General features: G+C 42.6%; 1 protein-coding gene across 1 annotated transcript; it reads right to left on the reverse strand.

Annotated features, from left to right (window-relative positions):
• Nucleotides 1–1,610: 1,610 nt before the first annotated feature.
• ajm1 (apical junction component 1 homolog) lies at nt 1,611–19,245 on the reverse strand. Its single transcript, XM_069168967.1, has 2 exons — nt 19,020–19,245; nt 1,611–6,860 (listed from the first exon to the last, which is right to left on the reverse strand). Exon 2 carries the CDS (start codon nt 6,804–6,806, stop codon nt 3,531–3,533), a length of 3,276 nt encoding a protein of 1,091 aa, XP_069025068.1. The 5' UTR covers nt 6,807–6,860; nt 19,020–19,245; the 3' UTR covers nt 1,611–3,530.
• Nucleotides 19,246–20,766: the final 1,521 nt, after the last annotated feature.

Consider the following 20,766-nt stretch of genomic DNA (forward strand, 5'->3'; position numbering starts at 1 on the left):
TGGTCCATTGATCTTAATCTGGCTACATGGTTAAAACAGAGTTAAATAAATTACAATGTAAATTGTAGGCTTAATAATAATTAATATCTGATATTCATCCTCTCACTCCTCATCCTTAATCAACCATCAGTGATGTCATCAACCATCAGTGAGGTCATTGAGCTGGGGGAGGAGCCAGCGGTGGATCTGACTAATCTGATTGGAAACCTGACGATACTACGTCCCGCCCACCGATAGCTGTAACCTGACTGCACCACAGGCCTGTCAATCAAACAGACACGCCCCCAAAAACAGGTCTTTTTGAATCTTCTTTTCTAATGAATGAGGGATTATTTTCAGATGGACCTCCAGAAAACTAATAAGAAGGAGTGACTTTAGCTAACAACACCGAGATAACTAATGGACACATTTTATTCACTTTGGATTTGATGAGAGAAGTTGAATGGGAGTCTATGGAGCCGGAGGCTTTTTGGAGCCGACCTCTAGGTAGGTAGGTAGTTACTTTATTAATCCCCGAGGGGAAATTTTTTCGCTACAGCAGCATACAGAAGCAATAAGATAATAATAGAATAATAGAAAAGCAATAAAATAGCAGTAAAATAGCAGTAAAAAATATTAAATATAAATATAAAATATAAAATGCACAGTATATACAGTATATACAGTATATACAGTACAGTATATATCTATATATATTATATACAAACAACCAAGAAACACAGTCACCAGTGTTATTGTTATGTGATGTATTTTGCCAGAGGTGAGTTATTGTACAGTCTAATTGCGGTCGGCAGGAATGATCTCCTGTATCAGGAATGATCTCCTGTATCTGTCCTTGTGACAGCGGAGCTGGAGGAATCTTTTGGAGAAAGTGCTCCGCTGTCCCTGCAGCAGGTGGTGGAGAGAGTGGTCAGGATTATCCAATATGGATAATAGTTTGTTCAGCGTCCTCCTCTCCACCACCTTTTCCAGGCTGTCCAGTTTGTAGCCGATGATGGAGCCGGCCTTCTTAACCAGTTTGTTAAGTCTGTTGGTGTCTAGTGGCACTCGGTGGTATTGCAGTTGAAGGCACTTCTGCATCGGGACCATTTTACAGACCTGGAAGCTACGAGCACTTTTGTATAAAGTCTGACTTCAACCTAACCAGATATCAGTGTAATGCAGACCTGAAGACAGACTGCTGAACTCATTATCGCCTCCTAATGGACAAAGTGGTGTTACAGGATTCACTTTTTACAAATTAAACTTTGATAAAATCCAACCGGCCAAAATGTCTCATAAATTAGATTTAAACTTCAGACATTTGATTGCATGACATTTAATAACAGTCAACAACATTTATGTTTCATATTAATCTGTTTGCTCATAATATATAATTAAAAAAATTACTCAAAAACATCTTACATTTTCATGTAAGATGATATATAAAAGGCTTTTATTGACATTTTAACTGTCGTCTAAGTTTATGACGTGCAGAGATCTCAAACATCAATGACATCGTCCTGTTTCTAACCCCCCACCCTCCTCCCACACACACACACACACACACACACACACACACACCTTCTTCACTGCTTCTCTCTGACAGATGACACCAAATGAAGAGTAGATAGTAGTTCCCATTCCATTTATTAGATATGATTTATAAATAGACACACTCAGACACATATCTTGAAAGTATAAAAAAAATACAAGATTACAGGATCTTCTAGATATTTTAGTGAGGTCTCTTTTCTTTGCCTTTGACATGTTATTTTAATTTGAAAGACAAACATGGAAAATTCATATATTTTTTGTTACACAGCATAGTAGTTTTCACTTTCATCAAGCAAGTTACTATCATCAATGTCAAATGAAGAATGAGATCAGGGGATAGAAAACAGAACCACATGCAGCCAGCAACTTTTCACTGAACCCGAACACGACGCCCGACAGCTTTCAGTGAAACAGATTTTCTTAGATGTGCTTCAAGTTTCATTTTACTTACAAACTCTAAGGAAAGTTGGTATCACAAGGGAAAACGCTGAAATAGAGAAGAATGATTGAAGATTGCGGAAAACAACATAATCAACCGTTAGTGGGGACTGACTGACAGGTTCACATCTTCCAGACATGTTGAGTCAGCTGTCAATCAAACTATTATTAAACAGTTGGTATATTAGCATTTCACATATACAATATTTCTGGCTAGGCTATTTTTTTTTTTTTTTTTTTTTTTTTTTATCAACTCAAGTTTCAGATTTTTATCAGTTTGCTGGCAGGAAATTTGAGATTTAGGATGCTACAAAAACAAAGTCAAGAAATGTACGGTACCTTAAAAAAGAACGAGGCAACGTGGCTAAAGTTGCATTAATAAATGTTTCTAACGTTCATTGAGTCTGGTCTGCTAAAACCAAAGATGACAGTAGAGGTCACACACATAATAAACGTAATGCAGAGCAAATACACAACTAATGTCTTCCTTAAGCATTAATGTTCCACATAGTTCCTGTGATCAATGACTCCTGCTGCTATTCACATACTTTTATTTGTAAATATATCTAAAATTACAGCTCGTAAACTTCGATATTAGAGGAAATTGCATGATTTGTTGGTGTTACACCAAGTTTTCTTTCAGTAGTAGATAACTCTCAGTATTCACAGTGTTTAAAACTGAACACTACGGCCGACGGCAGCCGTGTGGTCGGTATCTGGCACCGCTTCATTATTCATCTGGAAGTTTCTTTAAAGTCCGGCACCGCTTTAGTCGCTCCGCAGAGCACAAATGAAGAACCAGTGAACGAGCGTTTCTCCAAAGCAAGCTGTGCATGAAGCACTTCGACCAGAGCAACATGCCACTTTGTGCCTTTTTAAATGAATGTCTCAAGTAGCACAATGAGAATGTCGACATATAATCTCAATTATAACATTTCTTTTACAGATATATATCGTATCGTATCGTATCATATCATATCATATCATATCATATCATATCATATCATATCATATCATATCATATCATTTCATATCATATATATAATTTGTTCTACTCTCTCTGCAATAATGGGTTCTTAACTCATGAAACAACTTTGCATAGAAAGTATTTATGTATAGCTTAGAAAATAATGTTTCATACTTTCTGCATGATGAAACATGATGATGATGTACTCACAGAAATGGACACGCTCATCGGAAGTGGTTTTTAAGTTTCAAAGAACATACAGTACTTTCTAATAGTTTAAAAAAATCCAAACACCAGGATGTGGCTTTCGGGAATGTGTAGTCAGAGTTCATGAGCAGGATATGGTTGAATGACATGTGGTGGATAAAAAGTATGTCCTTCTTAAAAAGGTTCAAATAAACAATGTCCTCGTCCTGCACCCAACAGGAAATATTTTGATAAAGAATAATACTGACCAATCAGACATGAATATATATCTTTTAGATAACAAAATACTTATCTACAAATGTTTGTAACTGGACTGATATATAAATATGTGTAACAATATATATGTATTTCTATACATATATATTTACAACAAAAGGTGCACTTAAATGATGTCATCGAGGAGATGTGGCGTGCCGACCCAGTCCAGCGTCCTGGGCTCTGAGGCAGCCATAATCATGCACATAAACTGTTTCCCAGTCCTCTTATCGATGGGGTAGATCGAAGTGGGCGTGAACCTTCTGTTACTCTCCACAAACTCACAGAGCTGCTGGTACACCTGCGGGTACTCGTGACGGAGGAAAACCCCTCGAATCCGCAACTCCCGCTGGATGTTGATGAAACAGATCTCGCGGGCCTTCCGGCCTTCCTCTCCCTCTTTGTCGATATCAGCTGTTCCAGGGGGCGGAGTCAGAATCAGTGTCTCCATGTCACTCTCTTTCTTGTGGACCTTTTTCTCCGGGCTGAAGGAAGCCAATGCTACCTTTGCATATTTCCTGACAGTTGGAGCTTGGTTTCTTGGCGACGGCCCATCGGGCAGCTTCTCTCCGACAGCAATGGATACATTCAGGATGAAACATTCATTGGGGTCGTACTCCTTCCCCGCCTCCTGCAGCTCCTTACAGTACTCTCCGAGGTTGTCCCTGAAGCTGTCCAGCTCTCGGAGGGACAGGTACGTGGGAGACATGAGTAAACTGTCCAAGCCGTACTGCAGGAAGCTACTGGATGATGAAGGGTTTGGAAAACCGAGGAAGAGAACTCCTCTACCTCGAGAAAGGTAGCCAACTTTGGCGATACGCGAGAAGGCTTTGTGGACTTCAACAGTCTCCCGGCAGTGTTTGATGATGTGACGGCAGGTGCTGCCAATTCTTCCGTACAGGCAGCTCTCTTTGTGGATGTCCCAGTCCTCCCTGCGGCAGTTGCGTGAGCAGTAGTAGGTGTAGCAGCTGTGGCAGGACTTAAAATACAGGCAGGCATTGAACAGGGTCTCCGTCCTGCGGCATTTGTTGTTGGAGCACATCATTGTATCGTCCTCGTCTGGGCTCTGATCAGGGGAGCACTCGTCTGCACTCTTCATGGCATCGCTGGCTCCGTCCATATCTCGAAAAGGATCCGGGTTCATCCTGATGGAGGTCGGCTGCTTGTCCAGAGGAGCTGGTTCCTCTGCACCGGCCCTCGAGCTCTTTCTGGACAGAGATACCGCTTCCTCCTCATCAATTAACTTCTTCAGCTGGTCCAAAATATCCTCACTGGCCCTTCTGCTGGGTGGCTTGTAGTCAGTCACCAGATCCGCCAGGAGCTCATCAAGTTGCTCAAGGCTTTGTTGAAGTGAGGCGTTATCATGCGTCTTCTCTTTGGTTGAGCTTTCAAACTCGCGCGGGGACATTTCTGGACCGTGAGTGCTTCTGGAGTCCAGAATGTCCCAACTGGCAGACCGTCCTTCAGCCTTGTTAAGGTTTCCTGGTCGAATGTCATTATCTGTGATCGTTATCTCCGGAGTGACGAACCATAGTTTACTAGCGGAGCTCTTTGACATCTCAGTGGGGCTTTTGTCAATCAGAGAGTTGTCCGACATGGATAAGGCTGCGTAGCGTCTTGGCGAACTGGACAGATTGACTACGACTGGTTGTGGTTTGTCAGCGGCGGCTGAGGCAGGCTTCCTGGAGTCCAGGAGATCGTCGTAGCTCTGACCTCGCTGGACAGGAAGAGGTTGTTCCCGCTCTACACGCGAGTTCAGGATACTGTCCCAAGACCGTGAGTAGGATTTGGAATCGGTGCCGATCCTTTGAGTTTCAACACATGGGTTGGCGTACCACGGAGTTAACACGGGCTCCTGCCGGACTCTGGTTGGAGTGACTTGAGATACGTAAGAGGCAGGATTGGTGGAGTAGCCTGATGCATCTGAGCCGTACCAGTCCTCTGTTTGTGCCTGAATGACTCGAGCGTGTCTCCGGCCCTCTGTATAATATGCCTTTGCTGGAACATGGTGCTCCGGTGATGTTTCATACATGTCAGTGGAATAATAAAACCGTGGTGGAGCCGTCTGAATTTGATAAGACCGCGGATCGTCTCCGTAGAATATTCTCGCTGGAGGTGTTTGTATGATGTACGGCCCTGGTTTATTAGCTGCATAGGGTTTGGGATACCCTGTCTGCACAGAGTAGGGATAGGTCTCCACCTCAGGGTAATACGCTCCTGGAGCTACAGCATGCACCATTCGAGTCCTTGGATCTTGCACATATTGCACTTTTGAAGTATACGCTTGTCCCGGTGTGTAACGTTCATCATGATAGTAAGAGCTGGGTTGTGGAGGAGCGGTGGTGACGTACCTCCCTGGGTCGTCTGCATAAAAGAACTTGGTTGGCACATTCGGGCTGGAGTGAGCCCTGCGTTCTCGGCCGTAGTAATCACCTGATGAAGGCATCCTCTGCAGGGGGATTTCCATGGGCTGTAAGTAACTATTTGGCATGCTGCGGGAATATTGATAAGCCTGCCGACTCTCTGTACCCAACGAGTCAGTCGGAGTTGGTGTCCTGGAGTAGGAGAAGTGGCGCGGCACGGTCAGACTCCTGCTGCCCCCACTGTGGTGCCTCTGCCGGGGGATGTCCATCTGAGGTGTCGCTTGTTTCCGTCCTGAATTATGTAAGGCTCCGTCATCGGGTTTGATGTCCACTCGACACCTGACATGAGGACTCGTAGCTGGTTTATCCAAACTTCCATCCTCATAACTATCAGCAGGATAGTGAGGTGAGTATCGACTGCTGTCACTCATTTGAGGCTGCAACTTGATGGGATGCACTTCATGCATATGAGCCCTACTTGCTGCATAAGAAGACTCACTGTGTGGTGATGCTTCCGGTCTCCAGCGGGAGTCTCTTGGAGCCCTTTGAGACTCTCTGCCCTTCCTCCCTGAAGACGAGGACCCTTCAAAAGACACAGGAGTGAGGCTGGTCTGCACCCGAGGGGCACTTTTAGACCTAGTCCTTCGTTTTTGTTCAGGGACGACGATGTCACTGGTCATATTTGGAGCCACAGGCTGAGGGGTTAACCTGTGGCTGAAAATGTCTGGAGCAGAAAAGCGGTACCTCTGCTGGCGGCCCAAGGCGTTCCAGGCATCTTGGTTGGCTGCCTGCCAGTCAGCCTTCCTGTACGGCGAGTCCATCGAGTATTTGTGTGATTTGGGGTACTGCAGTGACATAAAGTCAAAGGTACGACAGAACCTCTTATTGACTTTTTTTTTACTGTCCTCCAGTGTGCTGTAATTTAAAGCATCACATTGTTTTGAGGGTTGCAGGGACTTGTAGTGTGAAGAAATGGGGATCACTTTTATATGTTGACGCACAGTTGATACCAGTAAGTCCGGCAGGTCTGTGCGTGTCATCTTAAAGGGATTCCTCTAGTTTTCTCCATCAAGCTGCTTTAATGCCCATGTGGCCTGCAGGAAGAAACAGAGAATCTCAGTCAGTGACTTTCACCTGGACATTTAGTTTCCAACAATGCATGATGAAGACATTCATTAAGATGAGTTGTTAGCAGGTTAGTTTCTAACCTTTAGCTTTGGCAGCAATACTACAGGTTATATTTTAGAGTCATTTAAGAAGATTCCACATGGTTGGATTGGTTGTAGGTGAAAAAAGAGCAGTAGACTAGTTCAGACATGTCTCACAGGGATACCAAAAGATAATTACTATTTAATTATGAGAATTTGTTTCTTGACTGCATTTTCAGTATTCCGCAGAAACATGAAGAAAACGTCAACATAATGTTGTGACCCGGAGGTCAAGAGCTGCTGGTCTGATTCATGGTGTTAAAAAAGTGGATCCCACATCTCTGTATGTATTTTCAAAGGATAAGTTCCTTGATCCAGTGAAATAGTGCATATTTGCCACAGAGTCAACTGTCTCAAAACCCTTGAAGCTATAAAAACATAAAAACCACAAGACGCAAAGCAGTGCTTGAATTATTATGGCCTGAAGGTCGACATATAATCCAAATCTGATGCCGAAACGGCTTTGAAAAGAGGATGCGTTAACAACATATTAAACTTCTGTGTTGGTTTTGTGATGTGGAAAGTGAATGTATGCTGTATGTTAAAGGAGTGAATGATTGGACCCTTGAAAAAAATCTCTGTTCTGATGAAGCTAATCCAGTTCGTAATGACTAAAATTAAATGAATGCAAATTTAAATTAGTTAGGAGTAATAGAAAGGGCGGGTCCGTTTAATTGGTGATTGTTGTCACTAAAAGGACTCACACTTTCAGAGCGTCTTCACTTTGAAAAACAGGATTTGGGGACAAAATACTAGGAATCAGTCTGAGATCACACGTTTCTACTGTCTGTCTCTGAAACAGGAAATTCTTTTGAAGACTAAAATAAGTTCCTCTTGAAGAGTTTTTATCTCTGCACTGTCTTCAGTGAAATCAAAAGTCTGAAAATATAAACACGAGTGTAAATCTGTATGAAACCTGCTGGTCATCAACTAATACAGTCGGTGTCAAGCTCTCCAGTTAAAACTAGGAAAACTTGTAGTTTTGGAATCATTCATACTTCATACTACACAAGTTGACTTGATGAGCTGCAGAGAGGAACAGACGAGTCCTTAATTATAAGTAACATCAGTAACTGTAAGAGGATCTGTTAGAGCTACAGAAACATGTTTGTGAGCCACATCTAAGAGCACCGGCACTGCAGTGTTTAGCCTGTTTTAATGGGTCACAGCAGTCTGCTGGTGCAAGCAAACACATATGAATTATTAGCATCTCAAATATTTCTAAACTAGATTTGAAAAGGTTTTTATGGACGGATATTGAGTTCTTGCATGTTCGACCTCGAGGTCAAAGGACAGGAACACAGCAGAGGTGGAGCTTCGCCCACCGTGAGACATGCAGAGGTCAGAGGACAGAAACACAGCAGAGGTGGGGCTCTGCCCACAGTGAGACACATAGATCAGAGGACAGTAACACAGCAGAGACTGTCATGCTGAGCTGGAAACAAACGGCTGCTCAGAAAATAGGTCAATGACATAAATATAATATTTTCAGTTGGACCGCAACAGAGGGGGCGGAGCTATAAATAGTGTCTGTCACTAAGAGATCAAAGTTACACCTGACTTTTCAAATTAAAAGCCTTGCAGTTTCAGGTCCAAAAGGTTTTATTAAATCTGATATGAGAACGATTTATTGGACACTTTTCAAACAAATTTGTCGACACAATTGAAAACATATTTGAAGCTGTTGTGATAAAATGTGTGTTGAGTATCAGTTTGTTATTGTTCACATAAAAGAAGCTAAATCAGCTGGTTTGGGTGGAGCTCAACTATGTGAATAAATGTTCCTGACCGCGAGGAGCTCTCAGTAACATACAGAGGGCTGGGCAACCCTTCAGAGAGGGATAATAGTTGTCACTCCTCCAACACAAGCGGAGTCGTGTTGCTTCCGGTCACTGCTGGTTTTTACAGTGCATTGTGGGTAGTGCACTGCAACACTGCACCATTGGCACTGAACACCCTTGAAAATGTCTGCCTCCCTGGGCAGAACTAATTCCTCCTCTGTGGACTCCCCCTCCCCCAACATCAGCAGGAACCAGTGCCTGCCCCATTTATTACTGACTGATCCCCATCGTCTGATCATCTGTGCTCCATTTCTGTTATTCTGCTTTGTCACATTTTACATTTTCATTCTGTGAACTCTTTCTGTCTCTGCTCGTCTAGAAGGAGGTAAACGGTGATATTGAAGGAGGACTGCTCACTTCAGGGGCGGTTCCAGTTTTATTTGTGTTTAATGTCTCAATCTGCTCTGTAACTTCTTTCCTTTTACTTCACACATGCATCTTATTTTAGTTTGTTTCTGTTTCTTTGATTTTAATGTTTTAATCACGTTTTTAAATTTCTTTTTATTGTGTTTCTGTTGCTTGATGTTTTCATGCATGTTTTTATAAAAAGCACTATGTTTCGCTTTGTTGTTGAAATGTGCTCACAAATGAAACCTGCCTTGTCTTCAGGTAACTGCAGAATCAGAGCGGTTTGCAGAGGAAAGCAGATGTTTACCGATGTTTTCCAAAATGAAAAGAGATCCTGATGTGAAACCGAAAGAGAGACTTCTAATTAAATGAAGTACTATTTCAAGACTGAGGAGCTACATGATTCAGAAAACCCATGTTTTTAGTATTTATGTCAGTTTTGGGTTCATTGTAAAGTTTTTTTTGGTACCCGAGAGTTTGTGTGTAACGTGAGAACGAAGTGTTTCTGAATGAAACTGTTATGGAAAGAATGAAGACAGAAGTTTAAACACCTGATCGACCACTGCTTTCTGTGGCTGTGACGCTGGCCGCCATGTTTGGCTTCAGTCTGACTCAGCTCCTTCTCCTACTTAGAAAAGTGATGTGAAGAAGGAAGTTTGTACTAAAAGACTTTGAACGATACTCAATGTGTCTCTGTAAGACCGGTGACTCAGGAGAAAGTCTTCTTCCCCGTTCACAGGAAGAGATCTTTGAATGTGAAGCAGAGGATTTGCAGCCAGTGAAAGCCTCAGTGGGGTGATGTAATATTTCTGATCTTTCCGCTGAGATTATTAACACACACTCTTCAGATAAAACTATGAAATACACACTCTATCACAAAAGAAATACGGACTGATATTTGATAAACCAGCAAACAATGATTTGCATTAGTCGTCGACGAATGGATAAACTGCAACCAAACGATAACTGGTAATGCTGGTAAATTTATACCTGTACTAAAATCTTACATGTTAAACTGAGCATGAAGAACATCTCAACTGCAGTTACTGTTTTCACTCAGCAATTATTCACAATCGTTTCCACTTCATCTTTAATGTGAAACATCTGTGCAGGAAGTGATAAGAAGTGAACAGATGAAAGTGTGAGGAGGTAAATGAGCTGAGAAAACATGCTGCTTCGCATAGAGAGTGATTCTCAGCTGCATTAAGCAGCACTAAGTTCATTAAAGACAGACAGCTGTTTCTTTCAGTGCGTTTTCAGACACTTATTCACCATCTGCTGCTGGACGGTCACAGATGAAAGCTTCACCTGTTTTAATGGGATTTATCAGACAACAATCTCAGTTACACAGTTATATGAGACCAGAACATCAAACTGTGAACAACACTTTCACTTGGTATCTGTCTGTCCTCAGTGTTACTGACCGATGATGAAACCGTGAGTTCAATGGAACAATGTCACGCTTGGAGTCAACCAATAGGATGCCGAGCTTTCAGTGAGACGTACCAACACGATGAAATGACTGCAATGAGGTGTCTTATGTGTACCCAGAGATCTGATTGGTCAACTGAACATCTGGAACAAATCATCATGACATCACACCCTGCTCATCACTAGAAATACCACTCCACCTCCTCAATGAGAACATAGAATTAGAATGAACTTTCATATAACATGTAATATAATATAGTTTCTACTTGTTATAGTTCTATTAAATGACCCATTTGGTGAAGTCGCGTCTCTTTTGGTCCTTTTTGGTCGCTCCGAGCACCCGTACCGTAACACCACGGATAGTCACGCACTTACAATCCTAGCGGCGGCTAGCTGGACCGGTTTGGTTAGAACACACGACACGGTGCTAAAATGTTAAAAAAACACATGAGTCCATGGATATCTTTATTCATCAGATATCTTTGTTCATCAGACATCTTTGTTCATTAGATATCTTTGTTCATCAGATAGCTTAGTTCATCAGATATCTTTGTTCATCAGATAACTTTGTTCCAACCAGACTGAGCTAGCTGAGCAGTTTGGTGTTTCTATGTTCTGTATTTAGTCAGTTGGAGACTAGAAATCCTCTCTGTTGCTAAGTGGTTGCTAAGGGTCGGACTACTTCCTGGAGTAGTAAACATTGCATACGTTACATAATAGTCTACTGATTGTTTTCCAGTTGTTATTCATACCCCGTGTGTTGCCATGGAAACAATTATCACGCTTACAAAAAGTTGTATATTTTGAGAGTGAATTGCTCCATAACATGAACATATTTAAGATTACATGTTTTATTTATATGGTAATGTATAATCGCCAGCGCCTCGGTCCTGAACGCATCACTCTCATGCCAACAACGACGTTAAAACCCTCGCTTAATCACAATGACTTCCTGTTTGCAGTAAGGCGGTCACATGATGCTGAAGAACAAGGTCAACGGGAGAAAAGTCACAGCGCGTCTTTCACTGTGATGAAATGAGGTTACATGTCATCCTCCTATGTTCTGCCTCATGTAGCTAACGATACACTTGGATTTCAAAATAAAGGCGGTGATATTTAGCAGTGTGCTGAGAAGGAGCAGAAGGCTCCATTAGAATTCCTGCAGTGAGCTGTGCTTTGTTGCAGCTCTGTGACCCACATCACTGCACATAAAGCAGCTGCTAGTTGAGGGTGAAATAATTTGGGCCTTTCAGCCCAGAGGGGAGATGAAAATGTGTTACTCAGATCTCATCAGCATCGGACCAGTGGAGTGCTTCAATCTTAACCTTAAATCTTTCCATCACAAACAGGAAACTGATGGTTTTATTTTAAAGTATTTTATTTTGGTGGTAACTGTGACCATTGCTCTAATTTTAAAATCCAAAAGTCTGAGTTTGCCGGTGGGAACAAACCTGTGAAGCTTTTTGTACCTAAACTAAATACTGTGTAATATATTTTATAAAATACTTTTTCAAGGGAAGTTAAACATTTATCTATAATTGGTTAAAACTCCTGCATCAGGAGGGGTCTTATTTTAGCAGAGGTTTAATTACAGCTACATTAACAGCCTGTTATATATAGCCTGTTAATAGTAGAGTGATCAGATCTGATATGGAAGTGTTCATGTAAAATATCCTTCAGCAGTCTAGTTGGGACAACATTTAAAAGACATGTTGATGATTTACAGATTAAATAAGTGTTGAAGTTGGAGAGAAGTTCTCTGATATAAATCAGTGAAAGTTCATGGGAACAAACCTCTGAATTTTTCTGAGAACTATAATTTTATTTGTATAAAAGCTTGTGAAATCATCTACTATCAACTATTCTCTAACTATATAATCAATAATTACTATTAAGAGCTGCAGAAGTACAGAGCGGTCACTCAGCTACAGTCTGCCAAGAACGCTCAGGTTCTTCTATTATTGATGGAAAGTATGTAGTTGCAGCATCGCAAAGAGTTTTTATTCTTGTTTTATTCTTTCCTGCTTCTACAATGTCTGTTTTAAAGGGTGCATTGATGAACTGCATCCCGGATGGAGCCTCCTCTCATTCACTACCTTTTTATCTTAGAGTGCCATGAAGTGAGGCTGCAGCGCTATCAACAAGCTGTGAAGACGGTGGCTCCACACTCTGCTGATACATGATATTAAAGTAAATTATAATGGAATCACTTCCTTTAATTTGGTTACAGAGGTCTTCTGTAATAAATAGTTTGTTTTGTCCGGGATTAGACTCGGTTAGAAAAACAAATCTTCTGGATTATCATTTATCAAATCATCTACTGACAGATTTCCACGAGACAATAATTAATCGTTCAGCCAAATTTTAGGATCTGAGATCTGAATCATCTGATCAGTTTTCTCCAGAACGTTTCTCAGTAATCTTTAAAGCCTACATGTTTGTCTGGACTCAGCAGACACTGGCGAGATGACACGGTGAGGTTACATATAATCTATGAACGTGTCCCATAATTCATTCTGTTCATGTGCCTCTTATTTGATATAAAAACGGAATATCTTTGGTTTTGACTGAATGAATTTGCGAATGTTTTCCTGGTCTTTTATATAATCTTAATGACTTCAGATGTTTTAGAGATGATATGAAACAGTTAATGCAGTAATTTGTGCTCGTTTCTTTGAACAATCGGTGTTCTTTCAATCCACAAAACCAACTTCATCCTGTCCTCTGAATGAGGTGAAAAAATATTAGTGACCTAGAAATATTAACATTGGGAGGCACGGTGGTGCAGTGGTTAGCATTGTCGCCTCACAGCAAAAAGGTTCCAGGTTCGAATCCGGTCCTAGGCCTTTCTGTGGGGAGTTTGCATGTTCTCCCTGTGCTTGCGTGGGTTCTCTCCGGGTTCTCCGGCTTCCTCCCATCATCCAAAAACATGCACCTCAGGTCAGGTTACCTGGCGCCGCGCTAGTGGCAGCCTGTAGCAGCAGCTCCCCCCTGAGAGCCCCCTGCTGTAGCGAAGAAATTTCCCCTCAGGGATTAATAGAGTGAAATTAAAAAAAAATTAAAAAAAATTCTTAGTTAGTCGTTTATACTTTGGTAAAATCTTGATATTGTCCTGCTTTAAATTGTCTTTTAACACAGTTCACATGTAATATTTGCAGACCAAGGTTTTATGATTCTCTCCGTCCAGAGAAGATGGAGCAGCTCCGGTACATCCGGCTTCAGCTGTTTCCTGCCTCCGTTCGTAGGAAGACCTCCTGAGTGTCTTTAATTCCTCAGATATACAGTGGGTACAGAAAGTATTCAGACCCCTTTCAATTTTTCACTCTTTGTTTCATTGCAGCCATTTGCTAAAATCAAAAAAGTTCATTTTATTTCTCATTAATGTACACTCAGCACCCCATCTTGACAGAAAAAAACAGAAATGTAGAAATTTGTGCAAATTTATTAAAAAAAGAAAAACTGAAATATCACATGGTCATAAGTATTCAGACCCTTTGCTCAGTATTGAGTAGAAGCACCCTTTTGAGCTAGTACAGCCATGAGTCTTCTTGGGAATGATGCAACAAGCTTTTCACACCTGGATTTGGGGATCCTCTGCCATTCTTCCTTGCAGATCCTCTCCAGTTCCGTCAGGTTGGATGGTGAACGTTGGTGGACAGCCATTTTCAGGTCTCTCCAGAGCTGCTCAATTGGGTTTAGGTCAGGGCTCTGGCTAGGCCAGTCAAGAATGGTCACAGAGTTGTTCCGAAGCCACTCCTTTGTTATTTTAGCTGTGTGCTTAGGGTCATTGTCTTGTTGGAAGGTGAACCTTCGGCCCAGTCTGAGGTCCAGAGCACTCTGGAAGAGGTTTTCTTCCAGGATGTCTCTGTACTTGGCCGCATTCATCTTTCCTTCAATTGCAACCGGTCGTCCTGTCCCTGCAGCTGAAAAACACCCCCATAGCATGATGCTGCCACCACCATGTTTCACTGTTGGGATTGTATTGGGCAGGTGATGAGCAGTGCCTGGTTTTCTCCACACATACCGCTTAGAATTAACGCCAACAAGTTCAATCTTGGTCTCATCAGACCAGAGAATCTTATTTCTCATAGTCTGGGAGTCCTTCATGTGTTTTTTGGCAAACTCTATGCGGGCTTTCATATGTCTTGCACTGAGGAGAGGCTTCCGTCGGGCCACTCTGCCATAAAGCCCCGACTGGTGGAGGGCTGCAGTGATAGTTGACTTTGTGGAACTTTCTCCCATCTCCCTACTGCATCTCTGGAGCTCAGCCACAGTGATCTTTGGGTTCTTCTTTACCTCTCTCACCAAGGCTCTTCTCCCACGATTGCTCAGTTTGGCTGGACGGCCAGGTCTAGGAAGAGTTCTGGTCGTCCCAAACTTCTTCCATTTAAGGATTATGGAGGCCACTGTGCTCTTAGGAACCTTGAGTGCTGCAGAAATTATTTTGTAACCATGGCCAGATCTGTGCCTTGCCACAATTCTGTCTCTGAGCTCCTTGGACAATTCCTTCGACCTCATGATTCTCATTTGCTCTGACATGCACTGTGAGCTGTAAGGTCTTATATAGACCTAATCAAGTCCAATCAGTTTAATTAAACACAGCTGGACTCCAATGAAGGAGTAGAACCATCTCAAGGAGGATCAGAAGAAATGGACAGCATGTGAGTTAAATATGAGTGTCACAGCAAAGGGTCTGAATACTTATGACCATGTGATATTTCAGTTTTTCTTTTTTAATAAATTTGCACAAATTTCTACATTTCTGTTTTTTTCTGTCAAGATGGGGTGCTGAGTGTACATTAATGAGAAATAAAAATGAACTTTTTTGATTTTAGCAAATGGCTGCAACGAAACAAAGAGTGAAAAATTTAAAGGGGTCTGAATACTTTCCGTACCCACTGTAAATCTACCTCTGTAGCTCATGAGCCTGAAGCTTCACCCTGCAGCAGTGTTTCCGTGACAACCAGATGTCCTGCACGTCGTTGACTTTGTGCTTTTACAAATAAATGTTGTTGTCGAGTGTCTCCAACTCTGTGTTACATCGCTGTAACCAGCGTGACCTCTGACCTTTCTCATCAACAAGGTGTTTCCACTCAGACCTGCTGCTCACTGGAAGTTTCTTTAATTCTACAAACTACCATCTGTCCTCCTCCAACGTTCATCACCGTAAACTACAAACTACCATCTGTCCTCCTCCAACCTTCATCCAGTCAGAAGAACGGTTGAGCTCATGACTTTATGAAGTGAATGTTGGATGAGAGAACTTCACCTCCAGTAAGACGTGACATCATGAAGCACTTTAATGCTTCTGACGGCTCGTCTTCATCTTCCTGCTGAATGTCAGATCGACACTACTGACGTTTTATTAAACGTTTTATGACTCACACTGGAACATGTGATTGGTTCATATCATCCATCTATCCATCATCCATCCATCATACAGCCATCATCCATCATCCATCCAAAGTATGAAGTTCGTTCATCAACCTGGCATGAATGTCTGTGGACGGAGGAGCAAACAACAGGGACGACATGCAAACTGCACACAGTCCAGGTCCGAACCCAGAACGTGTTGCTAACCACGTCGCCACCCGTGCTGCACTGAGGAGCTTCGCCTCAGCTTCAGCTGCACTTTTCTTTAGTGCACAATGTTAGCAGCTGTAACATTAGCAGCTGTAACATTAGCAGCTGAAACACTAGCAGCTGTAACATTAGCAGCTGAAACATTAGCAGCTGAAACATTAGCAGCTGTAACATTAGCAGCTGTAACATTAGCAGCTGTAACATTAGCAGCTGAAACACTAGCAGCTGAAACATTAGCAGCAGAAACATTAGCAGCTGAAACATTAGCAGCTGAAACATTAGCAGCTGAAACACTAGCAGCTGTAACATTAGCAGCTGTAACATTAGCAGCTGAAACATTAGCAGCTGTAACATTAGCAGCTGAAACATTAGCAGCTGTAACATTAGCAGCTGAAACATTAGCAGCTGAAACATTAGCAGCTGAAACATTAGCAGCTGAAACATTAGCAGCTGTAACATTAGCAGCTGTAACATTAGCAGCTGAAACATTAGCAGCTGAAACATTAGCAGCTGTAACATTAGCAGCTGTAACATTAGCAGCTGTAACATTAGCAGCTGAAACATTAGCAGCTGTAACATTAGCAGCTGAAACATTAGCAGCTGAAACATTAGCAGCTGAAACATTAGCAGCTGTAACATTAGCAGCTGAAACATTAGCAGCTGTAACATTAGCAGCTGAAACATTAGCAGCTGAAACATTAGCAGCTGTAACATTAGCAGCTGAAACATTAGCAGCTGAAACATTAGCAGCTGTAACATTAGCAGCAGAAACATTAGCAGCAGAAACATTAGCAGCTCCGACAGCCATTAAACCGCTGGATGAACCTGCTCATCTCTACAACTACAAACTACAACTTTCTAAACCAACAGTTTGACTTTGTTCCATAACTTTCTACAAAAAACTACCATCATGGCGTCCTGCTCAGACATGAAGACTAAACTTCCTGATGCGCCGCTGCATCACAACTTTCATCGAGCTTTGAAGTTTATTTTTGTATTCATCTCTTTTGAACCTCCTCTTGTTTTAGAATACAGCACCTCCTGCATCCCATAATACTTTCACAGTAGGAAAAGAAAGAAGTGTGGAGAAACAGCTGAAGGGACTCCAGACAATTAGGAACCAATTCTTAGAAGTCGTGTGTGTGTGTGTGTGTGTGTGTGTGTTAGATGTGTGTGTGTGTGTGTACGTGTGTTAGATGTGTGTGTGTGTGTGTGTACGTGTGTTAGATGTGTGTGTATGTGTGTGTGTGTGTGTGTGTGTGTGTGTGTGTGTGTGTTAGATGTGTGTGTGTGTGTGTACGTGTGTTAGATGTGTGTGTATGTGTGTATGTGTGTGTGTGCTAGATGTGTGTGTGTGTGTGTGTGTACGTGTGTTAGATGTGTGTGTATGTGTGTGTTAGATGTGTGTGTGTGTGTGTGTGTGTGTGTGTGTGTGTGTATGCGTGTTAGATGTGTGTGTATGTGTGTGTTAGATGTGTGTATGTGTGTTAGATTGTGTGTGTGTGTGTATGTGTGTTAGATGTGTGTGCGTGTGTGTGTGTGTGTGTGTGTGTTAAATGTGTGTGTGTGTGTGTGTGTGTGTGTGTGTGTGTGTGTGTGTGTACGTGTGTGTTAGATGTGTGTGTGTGTACGTGTGTTAGATGTGTGTGTGTACGTGTGTGTTAGATGTGTGTGTGTGTACATGTGTTAGATGTGTGTGTGTACGTGTGTTAGATGTGTGTGTGTACGTGTGTGTTAGATGTGTGTGTGTGTACATGTGTTAGATGTGTGTGTGTACGTGTGTTAGATGTGTGTGTGTGTACATGTGTTAGATGTGTGTGTGTGTACGTGTGTTAGATGTGTGTGTGTACGTGTGTGTTAGATGTGTGTGTGTGTACGTGTGTGTTAGATGTGTGTGTGTACGTGTGTGTTAGATGTGTGTGTGTGTGTACGTGTGTGTTAGATGTGTGTGTGTACGTGTGTGTTAGATGTGTGTGTGTACGTGTGTGTTAGATGTGTGTTGAGTGTAACTTCAGCTGCAGGTTGGTCTGCTGGTGACAATCGACTGATAATTAATCGACTGATTAACACAGATGTTGGAACACTGGTTTATAAATGGTTTCAGTCACTAACATTAATGTTGACTCATCATATGAGCAGTGAGGGAGCCGGTGAACTGAGTCCACATCGGAACAATCCTGTTAATGACCTGAATGAATCACATATGAATTTAAATATGTTGTAGTTGTTACATTTGCTCCTGAGTTGTCCAGTTCATCTCCACATGTGAGCCGTGTGTGTCCTCCTGTGGCCTGCATGTGTTCAGCCTCTGTGACTCCTGACTGACTGGAACTCAGCAGCTTTAAGGGCCCGTCTTATTCCACATGACATGAACTTGGTCGCAGAGGATGAAACGTCGCAGTGCCGCGCAGGGAGGACGCTGTAGCGGCCTGACGGCGGCTGCTGCTGCTGCTGCAGGAAGGTCTGCTGCCGGCAGCCAGAGCCCTGATGAGGATGATGTCAGTGTTGAAGGATGGGAGCGTGTTAGTCAACCACCAGGCAGCACCGGACCATCCTGAGCAGACACACAACCCCATCAGCTGCTCCAAAACATGCGATGAAACACATCGACGCGCTCCCAATAAAGGCGGTTTGATTCGTGCACATCCGACAATAAGACGCGCGTCCCGCACTGCGTTCAGCCCGAGAGCCCGCTGCAGTGATTTCACATTGATCACAGATTAACGGACAAACCGTGCACGGTGCGCTGCAGCCGGTCGAGGTGAAATGCTTCGCGTGATCGGTGTGTGTGTGCAAAGAGCTCGACAGCATCGGTGTACCGATCAGAAGCTCCGGTTCTTACCGCATCGGTCCGGACTCCCTGCCCGTGTTTATCCATTTTGTGTCGCGGATGTGCTACGAGGCGGTGCGATGGTGGTTTCCCAATGACGACATCGGACATGTGCAAAAAGGTAAAGCTGCAATATGCGCCCCTCTGCTCAGACTCCGCACATTTTTTCTTCCTGACGTTTGCTGCGCAACCTCGCTGCACCATCCTCATCCGAGCTACGCAGCCGCAGCCACAACCACCCCACCTCCTCCCCACTCTCTCTCTCTCTCTCTCTCTCTCTCTCTCTCTCTCTCTTCCCCCCCCCCCACCTGCTCAGCCTCCGGTCTCCACCTGCCTGTCATCAGCATATTTCAGCATATTTCCATAAAACTAAACTAAAAACCTTTCTCACACATTCCTGCTGTCATCAGGAGGGAACCTGGATCCGTTTGTTGACCTCCCTGTGACCTTGGTGCCACAATACCAATGATATCAGTACAAGAGCGTAACCATGGTATCAACATTGGGGTGTCCAAATAACATTTGCCCCATTGTGATTATATATGTGTATATATATATATATATATATATATATATATATATATATATACAGTGATGTGAAAAAGTGTTTGCCCCCTTCCTGATTTCCAATTTTTTTGCATGTCTGTCACACTTAAATGTTTCAGATCATCAAACAAATTTAAATATTAGTCAAAGATAACACAAGTAAACACAAAATGCAGTTTTTAAATGAAGGTTTTTATTATTAAGGGAGAAAAAAAAATCCAAACCCACATGGCCCTGTGTGAAAAAGTGTTTGCCCCCTCCTGTTAAAACATAACTTAACTGTGGTTTATCACACCTGAGTTCAATTTCTCGAGCCACACCCAGACCTGATTACTGCCACACCTGTTCTCAATCAAGAAATCACTTAAATAGGACCTGCCTGACAAAGTGAAGTAGACCAAAAGATCCTCAAAAGATAGACATCATGCCGAGATCCAAAGAAATTCAGGAACAAATGAGAAAGAAAATAATTGAGATCTATCAGTCTGGAAAAGGTTATAAAGCCATTTCTAAAGCTTTGGGACTCCAGCGAACCACAGTGAGAGCCATTATCCACAAATGGAGAAAACATGGAACAGTGGTGAACCTTCCCAGGAGTGGCCGGCCGACCAAAATTACCCGAAGAGAGCAGCGACGACTCATCCGAGAGGTCACAAAAGACCTCACGACAACATCCAAAGAACTGCAGGCCTCACTTGCCTCAGTTAAGGTCAGTGTTCATTACTCCACCATAAGAAAGAGACTGGGCAAAAATGGCCTGCATGGCAGAGTTCCAAGACCAAAACCACCGCTGAGCAAAAAGAACATTAAGGCTCGTCTCATTTTTGCCAGAAAACATCTTGATGATCCCCGAGACTTTTGGGAAAATACTCTGTGGACTGACGAGACAAAAGTTGAACTTTTTGGAAGGTGTGTGTCCCGTTACATCTGGTGTAAAAGTAACACCGCATTTCAGAAAAAGAACAGTAAAATATGGTGGTGGTAGTGTGATGGTCTGGGGCTGTTTTGCTGCTTCAGGACCTGGAAGACTTGCTGTGATAAATGGAACCATGAATTCTACTGTCTACCAAAAACTCCTGAAGGAGAATGTCCGGCCATCTGTTCGTGACCTCAAGCTGAAGTGAACTTGGGTTCTGCAGCAGGACAATGATCCAAAACACACCAGCAAGTCCACCTCTGAATGGATGAAGAAAAACAAAATGAAGACTTTGGA

Source organism: Embiotoca jacksoni, unplaced genomic scaffold, assembly GCF_022577435.1.
Source record: "Embiotoca jacksoni isolate LCO1_2020_lvr unplaced genomic scaffold, fEmbJac1.0.p SCAF_42, whole genome shotgun sequence".
NCBI lineage: Eukaryota > Metazoa > Chordata > Actinopteri > Embiotocidae > Embiotoca > Embiotoca jacksoni.

Coding starts and splice junctions, on each gene's coding strand:
- ajm1 (XM_069168967.1), bottom strand. CDS start 6,806: ATGACACGCACAGACCTGCCGGACTTACTGGTATCAACTGTGCGTCAA.